At 30.3% G+C, this 27997-nt stretch overlaps 3 protein-coding genes across 5 annotated transcripts; 2 read left to right on the plus strand and 1 right to left on the minus strand.

Moving 5' to 3' along the window:
• Nucleotides 1-4251: 4251 nt before the first annotated feature.
• On the plus strand, nucleotides 4252-19391 carry LOC125069401. Of its 2 annotated transcripts, none has more exons than XM_047678884.1 (9): nucleotides 4252-4652; nucleotides 15196-15226; nucleotides 15528-15763; nucleotides 16635-16771; nucleotides 17008-17149; nucleotides 17789-17934; nucleotides 18338-18546; nucleotides 18719-18954; nucleotides 19054-19391. In XM_047678884.1, exons 1-9 carry the CDS (start codon nucleotides 4611-4613, stop codon nucleotides 19204-19206), a joined length of 1332 nt encoding a protein of 443 aa, XP_047534840.1. In that variant the 5' UTR covers nucleotides 4252-4610; the 3' UTR covers nucleotides 19207-19391. The 2 variants fall into 2 exon arrangements, with proteins under 2 accessions (XP_047534840.1, XP_047534842.1); XM_047678886.1 differs by having other exon boundaries at nucleotides 17008-17140.
• A 2670-nt stretch (nucleotides 19392-22061) lies between these two features.
• On the plus strand, nucleotides 22062-23665 carry LOC125069479 (aprataxin). The gene is made up of 2 exons (XM_047678982.1): nucleotides 22062-22752; nucleotides 22985-23665. The coding sequence occupies exons 1-2, from the start codon at nucleotides 22320-22322 to the stop codon at nucleotides 23140-23142; spliced, it is 591 nt and encodes a 196-aa protein (XP_047534938.1). The 5' UTR covers nucleotides 22062-22319; the 3' UTR covers nucleotides 23143-23665.
• Nucleotides 23666-23696: 31 nt separating this feature from the next.
• Nucleotides 23697-26269, minus strand: LOC125069480 (lariat debranching enzyme). 2 transcript variants are annotated; one of them, XM_047678984.1, is made up of 6 exons: nucleotides 26234-26269; nucleotides 25922-26133; nucleotides 25659-25825; nucleotides 25361-25586; nucleotides 24919-25248; nucleotides 23698-24465 (listed from the first exon to the last, which is right to left on the minus strand). In XM_047678984.1, exons 2-6 carry the CDS (start codon nucleotides 26116-26118, stop codon nucleotides 23892-23894), a joined length of 1494 nt encoding a protein of 497 aa, XP_047534940.1. In that variant the 5' UTR covers nucleotides 26119-26133; nucleotides 26234-26269; the 3' UTR covers nucleotides 23698-23891. The 2 variants fall into 2 exon arrangements, with proteins under 2 accessions (XP_047534939.1, XP_047534940.1); XM_047678983.1 differs by lacking the exon at nucleotides 26234-26269 and having other exon boundaries at nucleotides 23697-24465; nucleotides 25922-26220.
• Nucleotides 26270-27997: the final 1728 nt, after the last annotated feature.

The following is a 27997-nucleotide window of genomic DNA, read 5'->3' on the forward strand; positions in this document are numbered from 1 at the left end:
AATATATATCTATGAGATTATCTTAGTAACTTTTATGAAATATTAAATATTCATATAGAGTATAAATACATAATACAGACTGCAGTAAATAATGTTAATAAGTTAAGCCGAATTTATTACGTCTTTCGTTTAATTAAAGATCAATGCCTACTTAACTCTATATAATAGCGATCGGAACTAACAACTCATATGAGTGAAGCACGCGCCGTATCGAAGAATGATTTTCATGCACATCTTATATAGACGATTGTGTAACGGGCTCTCGACATTACTGTTTGTATCGATTTCGGTGGCCACGTCCAGTCGCGTCACGACAGCACGCGGAAGGTTTTAGATCATCAATCATAGGATTCGATTCGCGCGCCGTCGTAATGGCGGCAAAAACGCGTTGCCGGCACGCGCTAGTCGAACGTTTCCCTAATGCTTTCAATGTTGCTCGTAAGCGAAGAATTCACAATAAATTGATCATTTTCTATATTCCGGTATGCTATGATAAGCGGCATTGTGCATATTATGTTGTTTAATGCAAACTTTAACTAAATAGTATTACTAACATATTTGAATGATATACTTTTATGATCAAACTAGAGCCGAGATAAAGCCGATTTTAAATAAAGTTGGGTAGTTCAAATTTGGGCAGTCAACACATAAGTGATCATGTGCGTAATTTGTGTTAAATATTTGTATTGTCTTCGGGTATGGAAGAAAGTATCGCAATATTACTACAATGTATTCTTATGTACTAGGGAACAAGGAAAAGTGGGAGAAAAAGCTTCAAAGCTCGCAAATATAACAGGTGAGGTATATTGCAAATAGCGGGATATTGACTAGCTTGTACCGGTATGAGTCGGACCCAACATCTGGGGGTACTATATCGAAAGTTGACATAACCTGTAAATAACTTTATTTTTTTCGATTGGAAGTTTTACAGCAGCAAGACCTATGTGATAGAATTGTTATTTTAGCAAAAAAACAAAAACTTTAAAACTTTAAATGAGAAGTTTCTTAGAGGATCAGGTACAAACCAATTATTGTTTTTTAGAATAGATATTGTATTAATATTTAAGGACTTAAACTATCTATATTCCTAAATTCATCTAAATCAGTTCAGCGGTATAAGCGTGAAGAGGTACTTTCACATTTATAATATTAGTATAAAGATAGTAATGTATAGAATTATACAATTGATTTCCAGCGTCAAACGATCTCAACATCCGCACCAAGTCATTTACTCAATGCTAATATTAATATCAAAAGACTAATGCTTTTTTTTCTACAAACATAACACATATATTTTAGTATCTTCGTCTGAAATAACTTAATTATTAAATAACCAAAATTACATTTTGCGTTTCATTTTGATACTAAAAAAATAGTTAAAATAAGTTAATCGATATACCTACCAATTATATCGTTTAAAAAAGCAATAAATTGAATAGTTTTTATTGTTTTTGTTTATATATCTATTTGTAATAATATTAAGAAAAAATAAAGAATTTACCCACAATTTTTTTTTACACTGACATATAAAAATGAAACTATTCGCCCTTACTGTGCTAATTGATATAATACAATCCCGTATTTTTTCATGTGTCGATTAAAGTTATTAATTTAATTAAAAGGTATTTACGAATTCAGCGACCCAGTACCTTATTGGGAGAAAATTACGGATTCGTTGAAAAAAATATTATTTTACTTTAATCGAAATCACAATAAGAATCGCCCCAGTTATTTCAGAAAGGAGACTAGTCAACTGCCAAGTAGACATTATATAGAAAAATATACTTCTCCACTACAAGAGAATGCACATGTCTTTGCCACAAGCGCACAGCAGCACACAATGTACCTACATTGTGTAAATACAGATACCTACACTTCATGTTCCCTTACTCACATCTAATATAAGCAAAAAGTCGTTTCCCATTTTCCAGTGTTTCCGAGGTTCCTCGAACTGAGATTTTTTCGACCGAAAAATTAATAACTTATTTTAAAGTTTCTACGCTTTTGTTTATTATATTACAAAATATCAAATTACATTTGTTAAATATATCATGTCATTATTAAAAACTATTTTGTATTGATTCAAGATCAATTGTCCGGCTAGTAAATGGTATTTGACATAGAAAGTTGTATTTTATATCGAATCTAATGTGTTTTTGTTTCCAGTTTCTGTAGTACAACGAAACCTAGTTTGCGGTGAAAGCTCTAGCGTCGAATATTACTAGTAAGTAGGTAGTGCTCCTTAAACATCGAGAGTTTATCCATTGATCGATAATATAAATACCCAGTCGAGACTATCGGAAACGCACATTATCCATGATGTTGGAAAACTAGTTGTAAATAAACATTCCTTTAGTGAAATGTGTTAGGTTATACGTTGGAGCATCTTTGATAACAATTGTGTACTGTTTTAAAAAAATGTACCTACATTCTATTTATATAGGTATCCCATTATTCTTTATAATTTAAATTCTTAATAATATTTGTAATCTTTTTTTTTGTCTCAATAAAAGCTACTCGTAATACCTACGAATAGTTGGCACATTATTTTTATAAGGCTTTTTAAAAGCGTCAATTAAATTATTTCATACGTCCGTATTGACTTTTTCTTTACAACTTACAAACGAAGTATTCGTACTTTACGAAAGTAACGATAAGATATTAAATGCAATGTTTCGTTCCACATTAAACACACCATCGTTATGTATCTTCACACTTAAATTAAAATAAGGCTTGATTGATTTCTTTCTTCTCTCCATGATTGATTTCTTAGAATACTAATGACCGTTTGTCTGTTTCTTGTTATCATTTATATTATAAAACAAAGTCTACCAGTCTATGTGATCGCACTATTGAAATGTTGAAGATTTTTGAAAAATAATTTATGCAGACGGGAGCTTTACTAAAGTGCGCCATGTACTATTATTGTATCGTAATACAGTGTAATATGTATTACGATGCAATAAAGGTGTTGTCTAGACCTTTATTGTTTCCGTGGTGAGGTAGTTGTTAGTAATTGATATTAATTATGACTAATTAGCGCCAAATAACCTATGTATCTCTATGCATTTTTTATTTATTTCGACGGATTTAATTTATATCGAATAAAAAGGTAGCCAAGTGACAAGGGAATATATTTAACACGTTTTTATTTATGCTTTACATTACTCCATAAAGTTTAATATTTCCATAGCTTTTACGCATGATAAATGCAAATATCTATAAGTATATCATATTTAATATATATTTTTAATATTATATATCATTAAAAAAAACAATTATGATTTATATTTTTTATGCATTCCATTATGTTAACATATAAAGAATTCCTACATATTTAATTCATACTGTTACTATAAGAGCCAGCAGACCAAGTCATAATAGTCATAAACTCTTGCATAAGCTTTTCAAGGAATTAATAGTTAGTAAAGTAAAGAAAGGGCGTGACAGAAGCGGTCATCGCCATGGATCGCTGCCTCAGCTGCCGACTTGAGAAAGAAGACTTCACATCTTGATTAATATTCATTAAATAAAGCCATTATGGATCTGACTAGCTAAAAAGCTTTTTACTGCTCAAAGTGCGTTTCATTTCCTATTATTAAAAAAACATTTATTCTCTTTGTAACTCATGAACAACTTCGTAACTATAAAATGTTATTTGTTTGTATTGAATAAATTAAATATGATCGATCGATCGAAATTAAATACAGTCGAAAAATTTGGATTATATTTATTTATGAGAACCAAAATTAAGTTGTTAATAATTATATCAACACATACTTTTAGAAATTACATATATTAAAGAAGTTAAAAATGAAACAAAAAAGTTATATATAAACGCATGCGTTAAGCTGTGGTACCTCTCGGAATATTATATGGGTTAATAAATCAAAAGCTTATCTAAGTTCATCTTTAAAAATGATTGACTTTCTATAGAGATTATAATTACAAATCAAATCGATAGTCTCCGTGAGTTCAGACAAATAGCATATTTAGTTATCTTATCGGGTGATCAGCGGCCAGCGATGGGCAGATTGCGCGCCGAACATAGCGTCCGCGACCCGTGGCCACTGTCACTCAATCAACGATGGCGCGATTTCTCCACGCAAATGCCACGCCAACGAATCTGCGGTTAACTATAAACCCTAATTCCTTATAATCCGAGCCCAATCAGTTATGTAGATCACTAGATTGCCGAATTGCAAGATTGTGTCGTGAGAACAGTAGAGTACGGGACAGGTGGAGGCGCCCTCCCCGGGCTCAACGAAGGCTAACTGTTTGTCGAGCGGGCCGGGCGTAAGACGGCACAGTCCCGTGTCGAGACGTCGCAGGCGCACCACGCAACCTGCAGCCGCAGCACTAGTATCATTCCAGTCGTCGGTTGCGCGGGAAAGCTTTAAACTTTAAACGATTATATGCGTTATTTCTAAGTCGCATCAAATCAAAACTGTGCCAGTGATTTATAATTTAATTTAAATCTAGTGATTTTTTCGTATTAGTAATAAATATCTTAGTTAGTTGAAGTTGTTTTTTGTGGTAGCATTAGGAAGGTAATCGGGGCAGAGAGCATTAACGGTTGGCTCCGCGCTCGAGTGTGGCAGACCGCAAGCATGACGAGCGCCAGCAACTGCGCTCTGGTGCTGCTCCTCCTGGTACGTTTGTTGACAACTGTCTTTTGGTATCTCCAATTTGAATGCTGTAAATATGAAAAATATTTTTTTTAATTTTTAACGAGGGAACTTTTCTGGACAATTTTCATTTATGTAAAGTATACGGAGTAATAAAGCTATATTTTACTTGTACAACAAATTATGCAAATGTTACTACTAACATAACATAAATAAATTACATAATTATAAATGTTTCTTGTTTTGAATTAAAAACACATTCGACATGGTCCGAATTCAGGAGTGCTTCAAAGAAAATGTTTTATCCTAGGTAAGATGAGAGAGAGATGAAATATGTCTTCTCGCTCTAATTACATTTAAACTTATATGAAAAGGCATGATCGAGCATTGTTAAAACGTGATTGAAACCGTTTACAATATTAAATTTCACGCTTCGGAGATTTGCGTTAAGCGCACAAAAAGCTCTTCGAGAAGATAATTTGAAATTGTGAGTAAAATAATTACCATGAAAAATGTTATGACCAAAAACGTAAGCCAAAACTCTCTCAGCTATGATAAGCTTAACATGAGTTTGAGTATCTATATTTTTAGCCAATATTATACCGTACAAACATTTCTCAATCTATTTATGTATATTAAAAAAAAACACATTTAAAACGCTATACCGCTTGTAATTATAGTGCATTTAATTTAAAGATATATATTTTACCTATTATGTGTTTTTTCTTATTTTTATTACTAAGCTGACGGTAATGATGCGCATTCACTGATGCATGGATCTAAGCACGTGCGATACGTTGCACTTGATTCATTTTCCTGTACCGACTAGAAATTCGTTAGAAGAGGCGTCTGTGCATCTCAAACTTGCCTTGTCTAAACACATACTTAACTCAAAACTCAACTTTCGTCTGTTAACACCAAAAAATTAATTAATATTACGATAACTATGTAAATTAGGAAAAGAAGAGCAAAAACAATTTTTCATATCATTTTTTTTTTATGCACAATCCGGCAACAGTTTTATCCACGATTATAGCTATAATTTATAACAGAGTAATATTAATAGTGGATAAGTAGTATCATATTCAATAACAAGTGCCTACATGATTTTTGATGCTTAGATAATAATTAAAATTAAAATGTCAAAAGGGGAGGTAAATTCCAGAAATGTAGCAATTCCAATCTAATTCTGTTCTTTACATTTGAATGAGTACGTATCTTAAACGTCAATGATCCATCAGTCATCAGCGCGCGCGATGAAGCGTTATTCAACATAACGAGAATTATGTATGTAGGTATACATATATAGTAGCATTATCTTAAAAGCCGTTATTATCACTGTTTTTTTTTAATTTACCAAATCACTCTATTTTTTTGTAATAATAAGATATATGTAATAGAATAAATTGAGGATCTAGCAAAGCGAACTTTCTGCTTTCAGAAAAATGTGAGTGCAGGAAACGCTTTTGAATATTTTATTCATTTTGATACCGATAAATATTGAACAAATACGGTATGTTTGAATTGAAGCAGACTTTTCGCTTATTTTTTTTTTTAATTTTAAACATAAAAATGGTGACTGTGACATATTTTTTAAAGATAGGCTTTTATCACACACTTTTCGACAGACATTTTAGAAATCTACATGTTTCGTCGATGGTTGCGGCAGTTTAAGCGTAAAAAACTGCGCTATGCAATATCCTACCAATATGGCCTATTTGGCAAAAAATATACAACATAATTTTTCAACTATTATATAAATATTCGTAAGTAGATTAATAGCCTGTTAATATCAAAGGCCTCTCTCCCTTTATTAGGAGGTTAGGAGCTTACTCCACCACGCTGATCCAATGCGGGTTGGTATATTTGGCAGATTCTTATCCATCCTCAAGGTTTTCCTCCGCCGCCCAGCACAAGATGAATCAAATTAATAATAAATTCAAATGAAACACGTATTTTCAGTGGTCCTTGCCCCGGGTTTGAACTCCAGTCATTGGCTATGATTCACGTCTTTACACCATTTGGCCATCACAGTTCTTATAAATATTTGGTTCATTGTATTGTTAGCAAGTACAGTGTTATCTTTCATGAGAATAAAAAAATACGACCAGAATTAAATTTAAAATAAGTCGAAATAAGTAATGATTACATTTCTGGAACACTATATCGTTCTCTTGAAACCAAAAAGTACTTTAATAAAACGAATCGACAATTTAAGGTCTTAAAATGGCTTAGGATATACAAAACCGTTATCTTCACAGTAAAATGCCAGCTCAGATGCGAAAAAGCGGTCAATTTAGTGTAATATAATTTGCATACAAAATCTTTCGGCACTTAACCCAAATATATCGAACATCGAAAAGAAAATTATAATGAAACTGGTTCATAAATCGAATATTTCACAAGATTATGTAATATTTTCAAGTTTTATACCAAATTAATTTAGGGTTTTATTATAAATAAGATTTAATCCGCGGTTTCTTTGTGACAAAAAGTCTTATACCGCTTTCACTTCATATGACGTGATAGTTTAACACTTAGAGATATAAATTAAGTAAACTTATTGTATTTTGTTGTTAATTTAACATTAGTGCAATTTTTAACGACAAAAGCCAAATCATCTGTTTTTAATACTAATTTAAACCTATTTATAACGTATGTACATAAGTGATTACATTAACTTTGTATGTAACCGAAATACCACTCATCATGAGATCTCCGTAACTATAGGTCCGATTGACATGAAATTTACTCCTCCTGCTAAATTAAGGGCATATAGGAATTGCAACTTTCTATGAAATTTATGCGTACCACGTCAAGACAAAAAGCTCAGTTCATTATAAATGTTTCAATTTTAAGATGCCCACATAAAATACCTCTTTATAATCCTTATACGAAAATGATCTCAAAGCATATTAACGATAATCCAGAACTGTAAATTAAGATTTATAGAACACATAACTCTAAGGCTAATAAATACAACTGCAAAGTTAAAACAATCAACTAATGATTTTGAGATCACACGATAATCAAAGTTATGTATTATTGTATTATGTATCGAAACATATCTTGTACTCATTTACGTAATTGTAATAAAAAAAAAATTCGAAATGCGCATATTATTAGAAAATAATCAAAAATCTAGTAAAAATGTTATTTATCAAATAAAAATTTGATTCCGTTTCGGAATATAGTATATAAGAAATTATGTCTGTGATGAGTTATGTGTTTATGTCTGTCAAATGTCAAATTCATAGATATATGAAAATATCTTCTTCAATAAACCATTAATAATATTGTAATAATTATAGTAATCAATTTTTAATAATCAAATTAAGTACTGGAGCTTAATTATGTATAAATAATACGCAAATATTACGGTAACAGTGCTAAGAATTCATAATAAATTATGCGAAAACCGTAAATTTTATAGGAATGGCCTCACTTCTTGTGCTTAAAGCTGAAATTCCTTAAAGCCCCATTACCAGACAATATTAAGTGCAAGACATTTTATCTTAAAAGCTTATACTGGCTCGACTTTCCTTTCTATTAGACACTCTTAATCACATTTATCGGCATTGAAACGTATTTAGTTGGATCGTTTTGGGCACACTTATACTAACGCATCGGAAGTCAATAGCTGCTGGTGTAGGTACTATAATTGACTTAAGATTGATAAAGCATCCAATTTTAAGTTTCAAATCGCAGTTAGTATTTGTAAACAAAATACACATGAATAGTAAACTCAGTTGTATAGCGTGTCTTCTGGAAGACAACAAAATAATAAAATAATTGAACACCTAAATAACTTAAAAGGAGTGGGTCACTCAGAGTGAAACAGTTAGTATCACCCGTTCTGATGCATTCGATTCATTACGCATCTTTTCATAAACGTGACGTTTGCAAGCATCCTTCAATTCGTAAAATGAAATGATAATGCGGAAATAAGAACTCATTTGTACGCTTTTCTATGATATATTTTCTTTATACAAAGAAAATCTGTGTGTGTTCTAAGATTTTGATGAATTTGAAAATGAATGGAAACGTAAATAGTATCTTTTTAATATGCAGGTTTTTTAGTTTGAGTTGGGTGACATAAGTTTAGAGTAAATAGCATATTTGTCTCAAGCTGCGATATGAACCTGATTTACTTTATTATATTTTATTACTTATTATTTTTTTTAATTTTCATTATTATAATATTTTTTGAACTATATATATATATTTCTCTTTTTTTAACTATTTAGTTGAAATTTGTTTTATCGATTCACATTCTCACAAGAAAGAAATTTCTTATCTGTAACATGCTTAACATAATTTCCAAATAATAAATAAATTATAGAAGCATAATTGTTAAATACGCTTATGTACTTGATTCCAAGTGGGTTGTATGCTTTTATAAACAACAATAGCTGAATGCACGCGCCATAAATTCTAAGGTTTATACACGATTTACTAACAACGTTAATTAATATTCAAGAACAGGTAACATTGGTTACATTATGTAGTATGATTATAATTTGTTGAGTTTATGAACTGTTAAAAACTTAAAAAAAATCTTAAAGTAGTTAAGTACCGTACTAATAAGATTTTTTCATAAGAATAAACTCTTTTAATATTCATGAAGCCTAGTGTGTTAATTATTGGTGTTTATACCAAAGTTACTATGAAAAAAGACTTTCTTTCCGTGTCTGTAACGTTAAATTTAAAAATTCAAAGTCGCTTACTAATTTATCTTAAGGTATTTTCACTATATTCAGCATTCGATTTCCGAGGCCTCGTCCGCGTGTGTTAGAGAGGAATCAGGTGATAAGTGCTCTTTTCTGTACCCCTATCAATATATATATATATATATATATAAATAATAATCTGTTGAGTAGTTAGGACGTAAAAGTGAATTAGGGTAGTCAGTCAAAGTCAGTTAGAGTATATTATAAGTAAGCAATAATGATGTACTGATAAAATAAAACATGTGTAATTTAGAATTATATACAAATATTAAAATTATGATTTAAAGTAATCTCAAAACTAATTATTCATAACTAGCACTAATACAATGAGTAGTGTATCTATTCGATTAGGTATTCAGACGCAAACGTTCACGTTCACGTTAAAGCTAACGTTAACTGTAATAAATAATTAACGCGAATCGTAGTGCCATTGAAATTTCGTTTTATTTTTTATATTCTAAAATATACACATTTATAGAGCAGACAGGCGATCAATATGTTTTTATATATTTCATTATCAACGTTACAAAAACTTTGGTTAAAGGCTTTGGCTTCTTATATCTAGATATAAGGGTTCAAAACCCAGGCCAAGGAATAGAATGCACGTGTGTTTGCGCCGACAATTGTGGACAATATGCGTGGTTGGTTGCTCTTCTTTCGGATCGGCAGACGTGGCCAATCTGTCGGGAGGAAAAACATTATATATATTTTTAATTATCACAAAATATTCATTTGTTTACATAATAATTATTAACATTAAGTCGTTAAATATATAAAAATATGAATTAAAAATAGTTACTGTATAAATCTTGACCGCGTGGAATGGTGGCAAGAATGCTAGCAGCATTTCCCCGTTGAATTGCAATTCCGATTCTCTGGGAAAGAAACGAACCACCTCTCACCAATGGAGAAAATAAGGCGAGGTGTTATTTTTTTAAATTAATTTTTAATTAGTATAATTTGATATACAATAGTTATAATATTTTGTACTACTATTATTATGTTTACAAAAAAATAATTACTTTAACTCGAAGCGGCGTGGTAATGCTCTGATATCGATATAAAATAAAAATCACGATACTCTCCTTTCTAATTATTCTAGCTATTACGAGTACTCACGAGTAGTCAATAAAACATACTAATGGACAGTCAATAGAACATTTCAATTAATAATTTTGACATAATAATAAGTTATTTTATCGATACTATTATCATGAGAATATGTCTATTAAAATAAGATAACCGCGTATTTGAATCATTTTTTTATGTATTTGCGCCAGATATCTCCTTTGAAACGTAATTTTTACAAAATTAACGTCCAAAGCTACGCTGACAGCTGTACAAAATAATAATTAACCGTTCAATGACGCCAAATCGTTTGAGAAAGTGATAAGACATCGTGAGACAGACGGACAAAGCCGAGGAAGTAAATGTAACTTAATTATTATGCTTAATTGTACTTAATTGAGACATTTTGCCGTGCGATACGACCATATCAAAGCTGATATATCAGACTACGCTATGTTATTTTACTTGAATGCTCAGTATGTTTTTAACATTGTTTTGACGTACGTAAATTCAAATTCATTTAGCTGTTGACAGCTTAAGGTAAAACGGTTATAAGATCAGGAGAAATACCTAATTTTTTTTGCTTAATTTTCACCATACACAAAATCTCATTTTATTGTTTAGCAAACGAGGCCCTCTTTTCTTTTATAATTAAAAAGTTTATACTATTCTAAAAAAAATACTGACTCACTAAGATTACTCTAATTAATAAATCTCCCAATACAAATTATTTTTTTTACTTGTAAGCACGACTATACTATATATTTATATTATAAAACATATTAATAACAATATAACGAAAATAAGGCAAACTTATTAAATCATATTAAATATATCTAATAAGTTTGTGTTATTTTAAATAAATATAAAACATTATAATTGTTTATTAAGCCATTATTTAAATTTCAAAAGAATGGATATTAAAAATGTACTTATTATACATTTTATATTCGAGTGTATAATGTATACATCACATATACGTATACATTCTAAATGTATTGTAATATTTGAATGACGTTTGACACGTGTTCATCTATATTTTTTCTCAAGATAATTGCTTGCTTAATTTAAATTCACCGTCGACAATGTACTGATGTAATGATAATTTGTACTAAGTAACACATATTTAAAGATTGAAAGCACGCGCAGTGCTAACAAGCAGTAAATAATTAGGTATTACTCTAACTAGGTCTTTTATTACCCCGACAGTTAAACATTTAACTGTGAAGTAGAAAGTGCATACATTAAAATTCAAATCATATATTTACTTATACGATTTGATATAGTATAAATTTATTAAAAACTTAAGTACAGTTCATGAATTCTATTAACTTTTGAGTAAACAGCTACTGTGAAAACTAACTTCATTTACGATGAAGAACTATAAAATGGATCTTTAGTAATATTATAAATCTGAAAGTAACTCTATCTGTTCGGTTTGATGAAATTTGGTATAAACAAGCTTGTACTTCAACGAACTGACGACCAAACCCTAAAATGTGAGCGAAACCGCGAACGATAACTATGTCGTAAAAAAAATGTGTGAAACTTTTCTGTCGCTATTTATAAAGACAAGTTTAGCAAAAAATGCTTCCACTGTTTTCATTGGACCATCTCAACTTTGAAGCTCATTAACACAAATAATAAAAAAATACCGTGACAAAAATTGCATATTTTAGTGGAATTTCTGTAAAAAGGCTTTTTTTTGTCTTGTTAACTATTAACGAGATAGTCTTATCAACAAAAAATCTAAATAATAATAGAATAACAAGTTGGAAACGAGCAAATTTGGAGCACTAGGTGACCACTAGTCTTTATAGACAGTCTTTTAAGGAAAATTACATGGGTTCGAGATGTTTCGGTCATTACCCAAACTAAATACCAACTTGATAAAATCGAATCGATTTTGTTTGGTGGTTTTAAATTAAGTTATGGTTAACTTTAACCGTAATACTGAAACTGTACCATACCGCACTTGAAGCGTAACGAGCAAGTATGACCTAAAAATAGAGCGGAAAATTGTGGCTTAAATTATGTATTACATAGATAATCACAAAAATTTAATGTAGTTAATTTTGATTTTACAAACTGGAACCTAGATTTTAATAAAAATAAATATTAAGATACCATAATTCGAATAATAATATTTTGGTTACCACATAACGTTTGATTTTTTTAATTATTATATATCTCTTTTATTATTACGTTTATGTTTTGTAATTATTTGCCCATACCGCGTTATTTTTTCTGAAAAAAACGTCTGTCCGAGTTCTGTGCTTAATACACAATTATGGGTAATAAATTTTAACAAATAAAGTTTTAATTAAATAATGTACTTCTCACGTGTAATATACTAAATGTCATTGTTTAATATAGTCCGAAAAGAGAAAGGGGACGTACTGTAAAGATGATGATATTTTAATACCGTATACAGCCAATCCATGGATAAAATCCACATTTTAATTTTTTTTATTTTGTTCAAGAATAGCATTATGCAATTCAAAACCAGTGAGGGTCGTCGGTCGGTCGAATATGTAAAAGATCAATTAATATACCTCGTCTTGAACTCTTCACGCTCAATTATCAGAGCGGAACAGTTTTAGGAATAAACCGTTTACTAGTCTGGCTGTTAATTTGCATACAAGCATTTAGTGATTGCGATCGATATTGTTACCTTTTTAAACATCGAAAAACTGTTAATTTAATTTTAACTGTTTTACAGTTAAAATTTAGTAAGGAAAGGATCTCCCGGGTTTAATGCTATGTCAGTCTAATTAAATTGTACATTTTACATTTGATATAACTACATATAATAGCTTGACAACTGTCGAATTTATATTAAACTCGTCAATAAATACAGTGACTAGCTAAAATAAACATTAGTAAAATAAAAAAAAATAAAAAAACGATAAAGTTATTTTTAATTGTACATTATATCTGAACCACCTCTACTTCTTTGGGGCCCAGTCGCTACGTTACCGTGTATAAAGAAATAATTATTTCTTACCAGATAAATGCTCATTTATTTGTCTTCCAATTATAAATTAAATCATATCTATACTAACATTATAAAGCGAAAGTAACTCTATCTATTTCGCTTTCACAGCTAAACCACAAAATCAAATTTGATGAAATTTGGTATGAAGTAATTTTAATCCAAAGAAAAGACATAGGATACTTCTTTATACCAAAAACGTACGAACGCGCCGGCGAAAACTAGTAAATAATATATAAAGGTTTATGACTAAATATATGTGTATTTATTGAATTCGCGTGTGATTTTAACAGATCTTGGTCGGCGATATTCTTCTTAGGAATAACAAACGGTATTTTCACATGTAACATTCATGAAAATAAACCACGCGAATCGCATTTTTGTTATTTATTGTAAACACAGTTAATGCTTGCAATGTTTTTTAAATGATAAAGCATTAACATAAAAATAAACATTAAATATAGAATCATTCTGATATTCATCTAATTTTTATTAAATAAATCAAATAACTATACTATATTGTTAACAGAATATGACGCTGAAAGAAGGCGCGAAACATGAAACAAACATGCGTATTTATTAAAAAGCAACGTTAAGTTAACGAAACATTTGTACATTAGTACAAGTTTTGTATTTTAATAACTTGTTTAAAATTAAGATGTCTTTTAAAACGCTTAACAATTTACCGGTACTAAAATATATCATAGTAAAGGCTCTTATAATATACTGAAACATTATTTTTACAAAATACATTTCATGTAAAGCTGCAATTACAAAATTAGATATAATTAAGTTCGAGGAAAATGTTAAGAATGACCTAGTAGTCGACGAAGAATAAATTGTAAACAGGTTCCGAAACGATTTTAATAATCTTCTAAAATGAAAATCTTGTTATTTATTGATGGTATGGTCAGTACGTAATTGCCGGTATTAAATATTGCGGTTTCCATCGACCACGATTTATATAAACATTAAATGGACATCATAATTCTTATGCTTGAATTTAAAATAAAACAAATTACATTATGAAAACCACAATGGAAAGTTGTATGATTAAGTATAATTTCGCTAATATTTTAGGACAACAAAAATGATATATTAAACCAAAACAAACCTCCCAGTTTAAATCAATTATAAGATTATACTAATACGTGATGAATATAAATCCTATAATTTTATTTAAATATATAATTTTCCTTGTGCTGTTTGAAAAGACTGAAAGTAAGATAAAACTACAATATGTTTTTTTATTAAGCATTTAAATGGACTTTCTGGCAGATGAACAATATCGTTCACAAAAATATTTTCAACAAATATATTTGAATGTATGATAATGATAGTAAAGACGAATATAGCACAAAATGCTTCCACTGTTTTAATTGGACCATTTGGACTTTAAAGCTCTTTAACACAGATAATAAAAATATATATGTACTAATTAATTATGTAAATTTTATTTGTTTATCGGACGAAACAACTAATCGATATTGATAGATATGGAACAAAGTTACATAGCCTAGATTCTTAATAGACAATCTTTACATTTATTTTATTCTCTTGGTATTTATTTAGTACTTTATAAAAATGCATAGGTAGCTGCTAATATTTATTTCCTTAAAACGTAAAAAGATTTAAAATGGTTTAGAATAATAAAGATGACTACTCACAGTATCGTAAACTAATTTGAAGTTCAAGATTTAAATGATCTGCTTAACAATAAGTGAAACAAAGTATTTAATGCCCGCCTCAATCGTTTGAATGCTCATTGTTTCAGGTTCCGGCTGTGCTCTCTCAAGACTACGATGGTGAGTGGTACAATTGCAACCTACTTACAACATTCTTGTATTTAAAACAACTTTAATATATTTGTAGTTCTTCCTAATATACTGTATCATGTACTCCTACTGTGTTTGTAGCTGATTACAACAGTAGAAGAATAAATATAAATAAATAAGTTTAATGTTAAATTAATTTGACATCCAAAGGATCAAAACAAAAAATAGTCTATGATGTTCGTGTAAAAATGCCATTTTGAATACTATCATTGGAATATATTATATTATTATACTTATCATTATGTCTTTACATACGGCCTATGTTTTCCAGTAACAGACATACAGTGCACGTTTGCCAGCGGCGGTTCAGGTATCCGAGACTCCGTGTCAGCCCTCCTGAGAAAGCCGGAAGGCTTCCGCGGCGCCCCTCTATTCGCCGACGATCGGACCACTGATCCTATTGCAGATCCCATCTGTCAAATACGTCCCGAGTCTGAAGATCCAACGGGATTGCTATACAGATTGAGGATCAACGATTTCACAAAATGTGGAGTTTTAAAAAGAAATGTAAGTATTTATTTTACTAAGATTTAAAAACGTTTGAACGAAAAAAACATTATGGCCGAGTTGGCCTAGTAACCAGAATGAGTATATCTAAAACAAAACAATGATCATTGCGGATTTATTACGTGCCCAACAAGGAAAACATCTGATCATACGACAGGCTGATACTTTTTACTTTTCTGTACAAAAATAATACGAATAATACCGAATTTCTATAAAAATATACGTGTGTTCGTGAAAATATTACTGTATAAAAAATAATACCGAATGTCACAAAAGATAATGCTTTTTTCATTACACCTTGCGGAAACAATTGAATGATGTGAGTTTTTTATACAAAGATTCGTTTTGTCATCGAGTATTATTCTTGTAACATTGACATATAATGGATACACCGTTACAATAACAGTATGCAGTGCTTAGTGGGCTATATACAACGAGGCATTGCTCTACTCCGCTGATATACTAATAGTATACTAGCCGAAGACCGGTAACATGAGGGAAACTAAGAGACATGTAAACCTCTATACTTTAATGATAGACACAGTAATAAGTAACTTGTCAAACAAAAACATGTACTGATGCTAATATGTTCACAAAAACACGGACTTACGTATAGATATATTGATTGCACCGTTCTGTGCTCAAATTGTTATTGAAAGCAACTGTCTTATTTCTTATCTCAGCAGCGGCCACTTTTTTAGTATATAGTACCTTCTTGATTAAATCTCCGTTACGAAAATATATAGCTATATTACAATTGTTACATTGCTTTCAGTGAAACTGAATAAACATTACAGTTTTCCTTCGATATTTTAGAAATATCGTGTCAATAATTATTCACTGAGCTTTTATACATTTGCTTACCTATTAGGGCTTCGTGCACGTCCGCATATGGTTCCCGCAGTTCCCGGGCGTGGTGATGCAGTCCGATCAGGAGTTAATTATCATGTGCAAGCCTCCAGAACCCACCATCATCGAAAACAAGGCCGCAGGTTTTGCCGGTAGCTTGTGAGTATTAATATAAGCCCTAAGCACTTGAATTTCAGTCATAGTTTGTTTATTATAGTGTTGAATTATACATTCAAGGTGGTTTTGTAGTACGTGAATAAACCCCTAAAGCAATACTGTCACACGATTAAAAAGCAACGACTGTTACCCATGGACCACCGCCTATTTCCTAACATTATTTCTTGGAATTTACATGAGAATTTAGATGAACTGAACTTAATATAATCCATTTATAGTCCGCATGGTGCTCGAGTCTCAGGAGTGGTCGAGGAAACACCAGGCCGTCTCGAGTACGAAGTAGCATTGTACAAAGAAGCGCCACCATTATCTCGACATTCTAACCACTCCGTAGACATGCCTGTCGACCAGGTAAATACTGTACGTGACATTTGCACATATCTTAAAAGATATACGAGCTATAACCACCGGGGCTTTGGAGAACTAACTATACCTTTATAAATACTTACAGTGAATTCCCGCTAATTTAAATTTCGATTGTCCGCTTAAAATTGAGTGGATGCCAAATTCCTTACTAAAATTAAGAAAACTTTCAAACGGTTAAACTTAGAATTCAAATGTATTTGATAAAATGTTATATACTAGTATATTAAAAATTACTTGAATATTTATGTATAATTCCTTGGAATTTGAGTTTTCATGGATCCGGTCCCACCGACTCTGAATTAACGGGATTTTAATGTTGGTACTTTCAATATTTTATGTTTCTTTTATCAAATATTGAATACAAATATTTCATTTTATAATGTATTAAGAAGTCATTTAATATCTAGATACTGGTTAATCTAAAATACCAATATATTTGAAAATATAATTTGATTGAAGCTCAAAAAATACTAATCCTATCCTTTGAATTCACTTTATGTTTTTATCTTGAATCGCCTTGATTTTCTAATCAATTTTTTCTTGTTTTCTAATTTACCGCTATTACATTTTGTATCGTGATCCAAAATGGATTACAGTACAAAACTTAATAACTCTACTTTTAAATTGGTTTAGGCTGTTCCAATTGGAACAAAACTTCAACTTCGGGCGCGTATAAACCCTGACTCTGCTTGGCGACATATAAAACTGTTGGAAGTAGCCGTCTCTCCTGACCCAGATCGTCCTCATGCACCAGGTGCTGTGCTCCTGGTCAAAGACGGGTTAGTAACCAAATATATTAACCTATGTGGTATATTTATATTAGAAAAAAGACGAAATGTCTCAGTGAATTGAAAATTATAAAACTAAAGCGAAGGTTCCCTTGGTGTTGCGTTATTCAAATTGCTTGATTTCAATCAAATAAAACTTGTTATTGTTAGTGTAAGAGCAAAAAGCGAGTAATTGAAAACGTTGATTCTATTACGTTTAATTAAAACGAAGAGGAAATGCTAGAAATATTGTACATAAATATTTATTTATTAAGTTTTTCATTTAAATTCACCTTTATTTCATCGTATACATTATAAATTATGATTTTCATGCATTATTTTATTTATTTTACAAATATGTACATACGACTAGTACGCAGGTAGTAGCCACATTTAAAAAAATATACTTTTATAGATGCCGAAACAGAGACTTCGCCTCTATTATTCCACACCAACCAGCACGTTACCGGGAGCGTCACAACGAAGTATTCCTGGACTTTGAAGCTTTCCTTTTAGCCTCTATGAAAGAACGTTCCACTCTCTGGATACATTCTCAGATTAAAGCGTGTATGGATGCTGCAGATTGTCAGCCAGATTATTGTCTTGACTTATTTGAGCCTTCAGGTGAGTTCCCTTACAGACACAGGACATGTATCATTACTATTATTAGTAAATATATTTCAATGAGACTATAACTAAACAATGATTTGATAATAAACGTATTGTTTAATATATTAGTGAATCTTAATGATCATTCAGACAATGCACAAAGTAATTGCTGATAAAACAATTCCAGGCCATGGACGTCGGAAGAGATCGTTACCAGAAACGAGCCACTCTCACAATATAACAAGTTCATCGCTCGTCGCGGACAATGGTTCAACGCCCTTCACGAGGTTCAAAGAGAATCTCGAGTATACAGTAGTGATGCCTGGAGAGCTCTTCCATAGAACTCCATTAGAGGCGACTTGCGCGACGTCCATGATGATCGCGGTGGCGTTGGGTGCTCTATTGTTTATGTCAGCATTGTTGGTAAGTTGATACAAGCATACATAGTTTCACGCTAAAGTTGTCTTATACTAAGCTGAGTAAACTTATCACAGATATATTTAATTATAAACTTTTTTACAGATGTGTTATCTGGCAACTAAACTGAATTCGACAATGCTTAAGAACAGCAATTTTCAAGCGCCCCCAGGTAAAGGATTTGAACAAATATTACGAGAATTGGCGCAGCATTCTCATTCTGACACCGGCTACACAGGTCGTCCCACCGTGCAATGATAATAAAAATAAAAATGTACAATATTCTGTAAATGTTGAAATTTTGCATAAAATTTAAGCAGTATGTGTCTGAAAGGACACCAGAAATGTTTTAAACAATTGTACTGATGAACAGGTAATATTAGCCATGACAATAAGCCTCACGCTAGTGCGTTGTATGATTTAATAACCGTGACGCTTGGTCCTACTCCAACTAGAAAGATTGTATTTAAATAATTGTCTCGGAATGAGAAATAGAAAAGGTACAATATAAAAAATGTAAGAAGTTGAGGAAAAATGATTTATTGTTATAAATATGTTTTATATCAACTGCATTGTAATAGTTATATATTTTTGTAAGTTCGTAAAAAAACAAAAGTAAATTTGAATGTCACCAGATTGTGTCCTAAGTAAGTACGGCACTTTTATCTCGAACTCATACTCTATCCCTACATAAAGTACATTTACATACATATGTACGCTCAAACTAATTTCATCAATGCTTTATTTCATAACGAACACTAAAATGAACTACATAATTTTTTTTTTTTTCATTAAAAATATCAAATTTATAGTTATAGTGCGAATGGAGTCAGTAGAAATCAACTGATTTTATTATTCCATTTCAAAGCACTTTTGGCGTATATATTTTACATACTTTTAAACAATTATTATAAATAATACCCCGAATTCAAATGATCAAAAGCCTTTACAAAATAAAGCAATAGTTGTAATATATATTTAATTAAATTATTATTTTAATTATAATTTAGTATTATTTACAGAATTAATTTAATATACAAATGTTTGTCTTAATGTCGATAAATTTGATCTTATGACTGAAAAATTAAAAAAGTTAAGTTAATAAATTAACTTTAAACTTTTTCAGCCATGACCGTCACATGAAATTATTTTAAATAGTTAAGTAATTAAATGTAGTAAGTAAGCTTTTACGAATTATAAGTTTGAAAATTTAATATATAATTGTAAAATTAGATATATTTATAAGATTATTTTTGTGATTTCAATAAAATAAATAATAATAAATAATATCATTTTTATTTTATTTTTTTACACAGTGATCTCGATACTGAGACCACTAAATACATGATATTATGTATATCTAAAATAAATGATAAAATAATTTAAATAACAGGAATCTTTGATAATGATTAATTAGAAGAGATAATATATTTTTAATGATGTTGTGACAAACGGTCCTATCCCATAACCCATCAACAAAATGAATTCCATTTTCAAATTATGTTCTTTTAGAGCGGTCTCCGTTCACCGGTTTTTCAAATTCAAGCATTACATATTATCTGTATGAATGAGAAGAACTGCACATTACAGTTTGCCTGTAATGATACGATGTCACTGATGTAATGTTACAAATATTACATCGTTGATTCAACAGAGAATGGGGTGCCAACGCCGAAGTATCGTAGCTGATACTTCTGAGGATATTACAGACGCACTTCATCGGCTATGACCGTTTTTGGGGCAAGTGGAGTTTTTTGGGATTCAAATCATTAATTTAATTTACAACCGAATTTACCGATTTTCGTACCTTGTTCGGATTTATGATACAATAATTGGATTCCCCGTTTTTGGGTACCAGTTAAATCGAAGTGCATTTCGTTCCTCTTGTGATTTTGATTCGACGCAGGATATGAAACACTGAAGTCGCATTTGAAAAATAGCAGCACAAATGTTCAATACTCCAGTGCCTCTTTACATAATGCAATTATAAATATCTGCGAGAATGTCTTCAAGATATCCAGTGTGGGGAAGTCAGATCTGATTGACAAAACAATAGACATTTCTGGAACTGAACCTTGTAGATTTACATTACTTTTACGTTAGAAATTTCTAAAATTTTTCAAGTTAAGTTTCAGAAGAAAATTTCCGCAAGCACTTTACTAGTATTGCAAACACTTTATTGAATTGCTCATTCGGTTAATTTGCAAAATGTGGAGCCTATTTAAGTGTTTAGGTATTAAAACTTGTGTCGGATTTTTTTACACATTTCCACTACGTTCGACTGTACTAACAGAATCAATTTAAAGTCTTATGCCAGATTCTTAACACAAGATATTAATAGCAATGTGCGAAACTCGATGGTTTAAAAGACACAACGGTGTGCGTGCTAAGGAAATTTGATTAAATTATTTTGCTTATAACGCATGCTTATAGTTTTAACTGACTGCTGGTCACGATTTAATATTAAGATTCTCGTCGATCTAAACAAAGCCAACAATTTTATTGACGTTTTTTTTTCAATAATAATAAAGTATGGCAAGCGAAGTGGTCAAAAATAGTTACTGCGCAATGGCCCACAAAGCAAATACCACTAAAGCTCTGGAAAACTGTAGCGTAGTAACGTTTCCTATGATTGACAAGCTTCTTGTGAAAATGTATCGCCGACAGTAACACTCGAGAGTACTTTTCCTCGTTGAGGAGGCTGAAAACATTTTTGAGAAACAGATTTCATCGTGACGAACCCATCATCTACGTCGTCAGTAATCTTTGGATTTAAATTGTTTGACGTAAAATTATGTATGTGTATATATTTATAATGTCCTTATTTCAAAATAAAAGTTATTACTCGACCAACCTACATCATTTCCTTCTATATTAAAACAATAAATATGTTATTAAAATGATAAATAAAGAGAAATTAATTTTTCAAATTTTTTTAAATTACTTTAATTTGTTGTACGTTTTTTTTCGAGAGTACTCGAATAAAATTTAATTCATTATAATTTTTAGTTTATAGTCTTTTAGTTGTGCCAAATGCACTTCATCACAGACATGAAAGTGTCAAATTATCAACTAACTACTAAGTCAGTTTGACACATTGGTCCTTATTAAACTGTGTTAAAACTTTAAAAGTTGTATTTTTGAAATTTGACTGTCTCAAAAATTCAAACGCATCCTTACACCTACAGATCAAATAATGTTTTTAGACCAATGCCAATCTGCTGATCTGCTCTTTGTTCTAAACCCTGTAAAGTCGTTAATTTGATGTTCTTCAACATATGTGAGTTATACTAGTGTCAATTAAAGGCAGAATCGTAAGATTCTTTTTCATACATAAAATCAAACATTTACTTCAAAAGAATATAATTAAAATGAGTAAACGAGCTGTGGAAAATGTAGAAGATTGTTCTTCAAAGCAAGCCTCCAAGCGAAATAAGCATTGGTCATTAGGTTTAGTAGAATCAATGAAAGATCCTGAAGTAATTTACAAAGAAACAAAATCAATAGTTGTTATAAAAGATAAGTACCCTAAAGCTATGATTCACTATCTTATTTTACCACGTGAAGAAATCAGTAGTATTTATAAGTTGAATAAAACACATTTAAATCTTCTCAATGAATTTGGTTCCATGTTTAATTTAATAAAAGAAGAACATGACTCTGAGCTTCGAGCTGGTTTTCATGCAGTTCCAAGTATGCAAAGGCTACATATGCATGTAATTAGTACAGATATGAATTCACCAAGTCTTAAAACTAAAATACATTGGAACAGCTTTACGACTAGCTTTTTTATACCTTATGAAGGTTTGTAAAATATTAATTATGAATATTGTTAATGATTCATCCCTAACCTTCACATTTCATAATACTATTTAAATTTTTTAACATTCCCATCAAAATTAATTGTAAAACTCGAAATTGACAATGTTTAAATTTTATTTACTTGATCTTTTTGTGAGTTGTATGTACCCAGAATACAAACCATTCCTAGCAATCAATAAATAATTTAGATTTATTTTCAATTTTTTTATTTCAGAATTGATTAAAAAGCTGACAGAAGATGGTTATATTCAAAAAATCTCAAATGACACACATAAAACACTTATGTCATTGCCACTGAAATGCAACCAGTGCAGTTTTGAACCAAAAAATATGCCACAATTAAAACAACATTTACTAAGTCATATAAAATAAATAGAAACCAACAAATAAAACTCCATAGTTATATAAAAAACATGATTTTACCTGGTTTTATTTTGTACAGAAAATGTGATTACAAAATGGTTGTCTATATCAACTTAAAATAAAAGTATACAGAGTGTAAAGAAACATTCTTATATTTAAATTGAGCAGTAAAACCTATCATGCATAATAATTAAAGCTTTTGTTTAATTTCAAACATGTTAAAATATGTTAGTGTACATAATATATTTATTTTTTCATAAGTACCATGCTTGAAAATCATAAAATCCAATAAAAGTCATAACTAAAATAGGTCATGATGTGTCTCTGGTATTATATTAAATCATTATCAGAAATTGCACTCAATCAATTGCCAAAGTTTTAAAAGAAATTATTTCCTATTATCTACTTAATGATATATTTATTAACATCTCAGTAGAATTATGGTATAAAAATTTTATCGCTTTTATTAAGAGTAACATCTCACAATCATGGGATGACGATTAGTTGGAAAAATAATCCTCATGAAAATGAAGAAAAAAAAAAAAGTTAAGTCATATACAATTACTTTTTAGAATTTGAAATATGAAAAAAATATTGTTTATGTTACTTATCTAAAATTATTGAGTTTCCAATTATGTTGCATTATAAATTTGAGTAAAAAATTATATAGTATATCATATAGATTTATTTTTTATATTTCATTTCTTATGTTAAATTGATCTAAGTAGAAATTAGAATACCTACAAATTTATTTTCTCTTATAATTCATTATATCTACATGGAAGTTTACTCGACCGTGGGCTACCTGAATCCATAGGTGATTTTGATGTTTCACTAACTTGTTCATTTTCTTCAGGAGTGTACAAGGCTAAATTACGTCTTTTAAAAATCTTTTTTGTGGCACTAGGTGGAGTTGTGCAATCTGATGTATTATTGCCACTTTCGGATAGAAAACTGTTCTCAGGTGTGAAAACTGAATTTTCTTGTGATATTTCTTGACTATTATTTTCACTTGGAGTTACAGGCGCCGGTAAAGTGAGCTTTGCACATTTAATTGGACTTACTTCTACTTCAACATCATTGCTATCTGCTACTATTGTTTTCATGGATCTCCCAGATCTAGCCATTACAACCTGAATGGGGTCATCTATGCCTAGATTTTCACACAGATATAATGTCTGTGGATTGTTTATAGGCTCAGTGGGTATACGTTTTGGTGTACTAGGATTGTAAATTGGTGCCGTTTTTACGAACATGTCATTACTGATTGTTAATTTTTCAAATGTTTTTTCAATGGCTTGTTTTTCATCAAATGTTGGTGTAAAATCATACCTTTAAAGAAATCAAGTTGTGAGTAATTTTATGTACAATCATATTACAAAGGGTCATTGTATCCTGTCATTTAAAACAACTATTCATTTCGCAAATAGCAAATGTCCAAAATTATAAATTTTATTTCTGCACCAACTATAAATTGATTCTATATTTCTATTTTCTATCATAAATAATTTATGAGACAAGTAATTAACAAGAAATTTTCATTTCATTATATATTACTTGATTTTAATAACAAATTGGTAAAAAAGTAAGGTTAGAGATTTTATATTTTATAATTTTTTTTACAAAACAATGAGCATTTTAAATGTAAAACATTTGCAAAGTATGTGTTTGCCACTTAAATATTATCTAGAAAGTCTTTTGGAAAATGATGTGTTATCATATGTTTGGTATCAAACATTAGGGAACCCATAATAAATCATTAATAGTTTATAAATTAATTCTTACCTTTCATTCCCACCTGGTCCTGGCATGTGACAATTAATATTTTTCACTGATAATAGATGGTTTGTGTTTTTTAATATGGCTAACCACTCCACATCATATTTGAGTAGTTTATCACCATCATAATCCGATGGCAAGTCTAATATTTGCAAATGTCTCCGCTTCGGCAAACATTTATCTAAAGCTAAAAACTTTGTTTCTTCATCATTTTCATGCTTTACAAGGGCTGCAAATTGGCAATGTAAATGTGCAGCGAACCAATATTGAGGCTTTAATGTGTTAAGAAGTTTCTCTGCTGGTGGACTGCCTAATTGATTTGACTCAATGTCTTCTCTAAAACACAAAACACATTTTTGTTATTACTATATTGTAACTGTTACATTTTAAATGACAATATTATGTCAACAGTATTAATAAAATATTTAAAAAATGGTAATATATCTACCGCAGAAAGGGTTTTCTTCTTAGAAGATTATTTTTATCCCCATAACTCGTTATCCCTCTTGGCCAATCATGTGACAGCATTACATGAACTTTTTCTCTAATTTGGCTTAACCTATAAACATCTAGAGCCCGTATATGATAAACTGATCTCAGCGAACTTTGTGTATAAGGGGGACATTCCCAAAGCCCTTGCAAATAGTCATGACCTTTGTAAATTCCTGAGAGTCCTGTAATACAGATTTTATAAGAAAAGCTATTTAAATTAAAACAATAATATAGCTATAAAATGTGTTACTTACCACCAATTCTCAAATTACCAAATCTGACAACTCCTGCCCTGCCCAAATAGTAAATATTTGGTGCTACCCAGCCTCCATAAGGAAGTTCTTGTAAATAATTTGATGCTTCGTGGTTTCCTCCAATAAATATTGTTAATACAGGTGCCATTTTCTCGCCACTATAATATCTAGATACAAACATTTTCATTTAATATAAATACATTAATTCTAAATTTTTGTTTACACAAACTAATACTGAGATCAAAAAACGCGCCGAAACTTACTTGTAAAAAGTACAAATATTCTGATATTTTTCAGGTACAGCCATAGCTCGGAGGTCGTCATTATTACGTACTGATTGAAAATCTCCACAACAAATTAACAAGTCAATTTTTATATTTTCTCTTTCTTGTAATGTTTCTACACATTCATAAATTTTGTCTAGTTCGCCATGTGCACATCCTTCTACAGCTATCTTCATTTTATTTGTTAGTATCTAGAAAGTAAATAACAAAGTTTTATTCATATATTTAATTTGTAACAGCTTCTCCTATATTTATTGGTTAATTCTAATTGTTTCAAATCGCCAAAGTTACCTATATAAAACTTCAAAGCGACGCCAATGGCTTAGAGATCAATGTCAAATTGACAATGACTGCTGACTGATGTGTTCAGTGACAGTGACAGTTTTTTTTTAATATGAAAATATCACTTAGCAAAGATGTTAATTCGATACATTTGGAAAATACAAACGTTCATTCTATACAGCCATTATTATATATTGCACCATCTGCCTTTTGTTTTATTTATTTTTTAACTATCTTTATATTATATAATATTTTCCATAAATAATTTCCATTTGATAAAGTAAGAAATTAAAGTTTTATACAAGTGTTTTTATCATCTAAGTTAGAAGTCGGAAACCTTCCAGCAGACTTGCCACATTGTAGCAAAACTTGATCATAATTTTCATAACAGCTACTATCCATTAATTAAACGTTTAATAGATTATTAAACCTTATGACCAAATTTATATTTAATAAACTCACAGTGACAGGTTTGAACAAATTACAAATTTTAAAACATTTTTGAATTTTTAATCACTATTACCTAATAACGTCTTTCACACAGGCTCGTCTCGCCGTCTCGCCTGTATTATCCGCGAAAGACTACAAAATAAGAACTACAATCAAATATGATGCGTTAAGTCACAACTTAGGAAAAGCGACTATGCGACTTTGCGTACGCAAAAGGGAAAGGCACTTCGAGCAAGAACTTTAATTAGACTAAATTATAAAAAGTCTTAATTGTAACTTAAGTACTGACTTGTTTCTGTTTCTTAATATTATTTTAGTTTTATTTACATTGAGTATTGTTTTTAAATAATTTTAAATAGTGACCTTCGAATTCGTTCATGGTCGAATACGAATTTCCACCAGCGTCCTTTGTGGTCATTTTATTTCGGTTGCTTTCAAATAAGTTCCTAGTTGTTACACAATTTTGGAGAGCTAAGAAAACGGTAACGTTTTTAAAATAATCTGCAAGACAAGCTTGACAGCGATTTTTTTTTTGTTTTTAAAGCATATTTGTGGGAAATTGTGTTTTATCAAAAATATTTTGAAAAATTATCGTTTTCCGTCTCGCATTTTTAAATTTGGACCGATAATTATTGGTTTTATTTTGAAATATAACCATTGCTTAATATTTTTTATAAATCAGAAGAAATAAATGAGATTTAAAGTGATACTTTTTTTAAAATAAATTTTTGAAGTTGCATTTTTGATTTTTTTTTAAAAAAGCTAAAAAACGTGATAACTCAAAAATGGTTCACTTTTGCATGCATGTGAGGGTTAAAATTATCACCCCTATCCCCTCCTCCCCTAACGGGAATACGTTGAATCACCTGTATAACCCTGTATAATTACTTATCCATATTAATAGTTTTAATACTAGATATATAATGATGTAACTTAAGATATCATTAATAATTTAGCTTACAGTTCATAGTTAATCCAAATTTCATAAATAAACGACTATTGATAATATTCTCCAGGCAGATTCGGGCTTCGAAAGCCTAAGGGAGAAGAAGTGGCCTTTATTCATTGAGTGAACTGATCAAGCAGACTCGTCAATCTTAACGTCTTAACGGGCAAGCGCTACAGTTTCGATATACTTACATAATTTGTGTTTGTATATCTTCTTGTATTATCGAAAAAAAAACACGAATAAACCATATGTATTCTACGTAAATCCAGTAACTCACGGTAAGGCAGTATGATAGGATAATCTCAAAATGTTCGTCTAAGAAGAAGACTACTTTACCCCACAACAGAGGGATATTGTGTTTATTTATTTAATTT

This window comes from Vanessa atalanta, chromosome 15, assembly GCF_905147765.1.
Source record: "Vanessa atalanta chromosome 15, ilVanAtal1.2, whole genome shotgun sequence".
NCBI classification, from domain to species: domain Eukaryota; kingdom Metazoa; phylum Arthropoda; class Insecta; order Lepidoptera; family Nymphalidae; genus Vanessa; species Vanessa atalanta.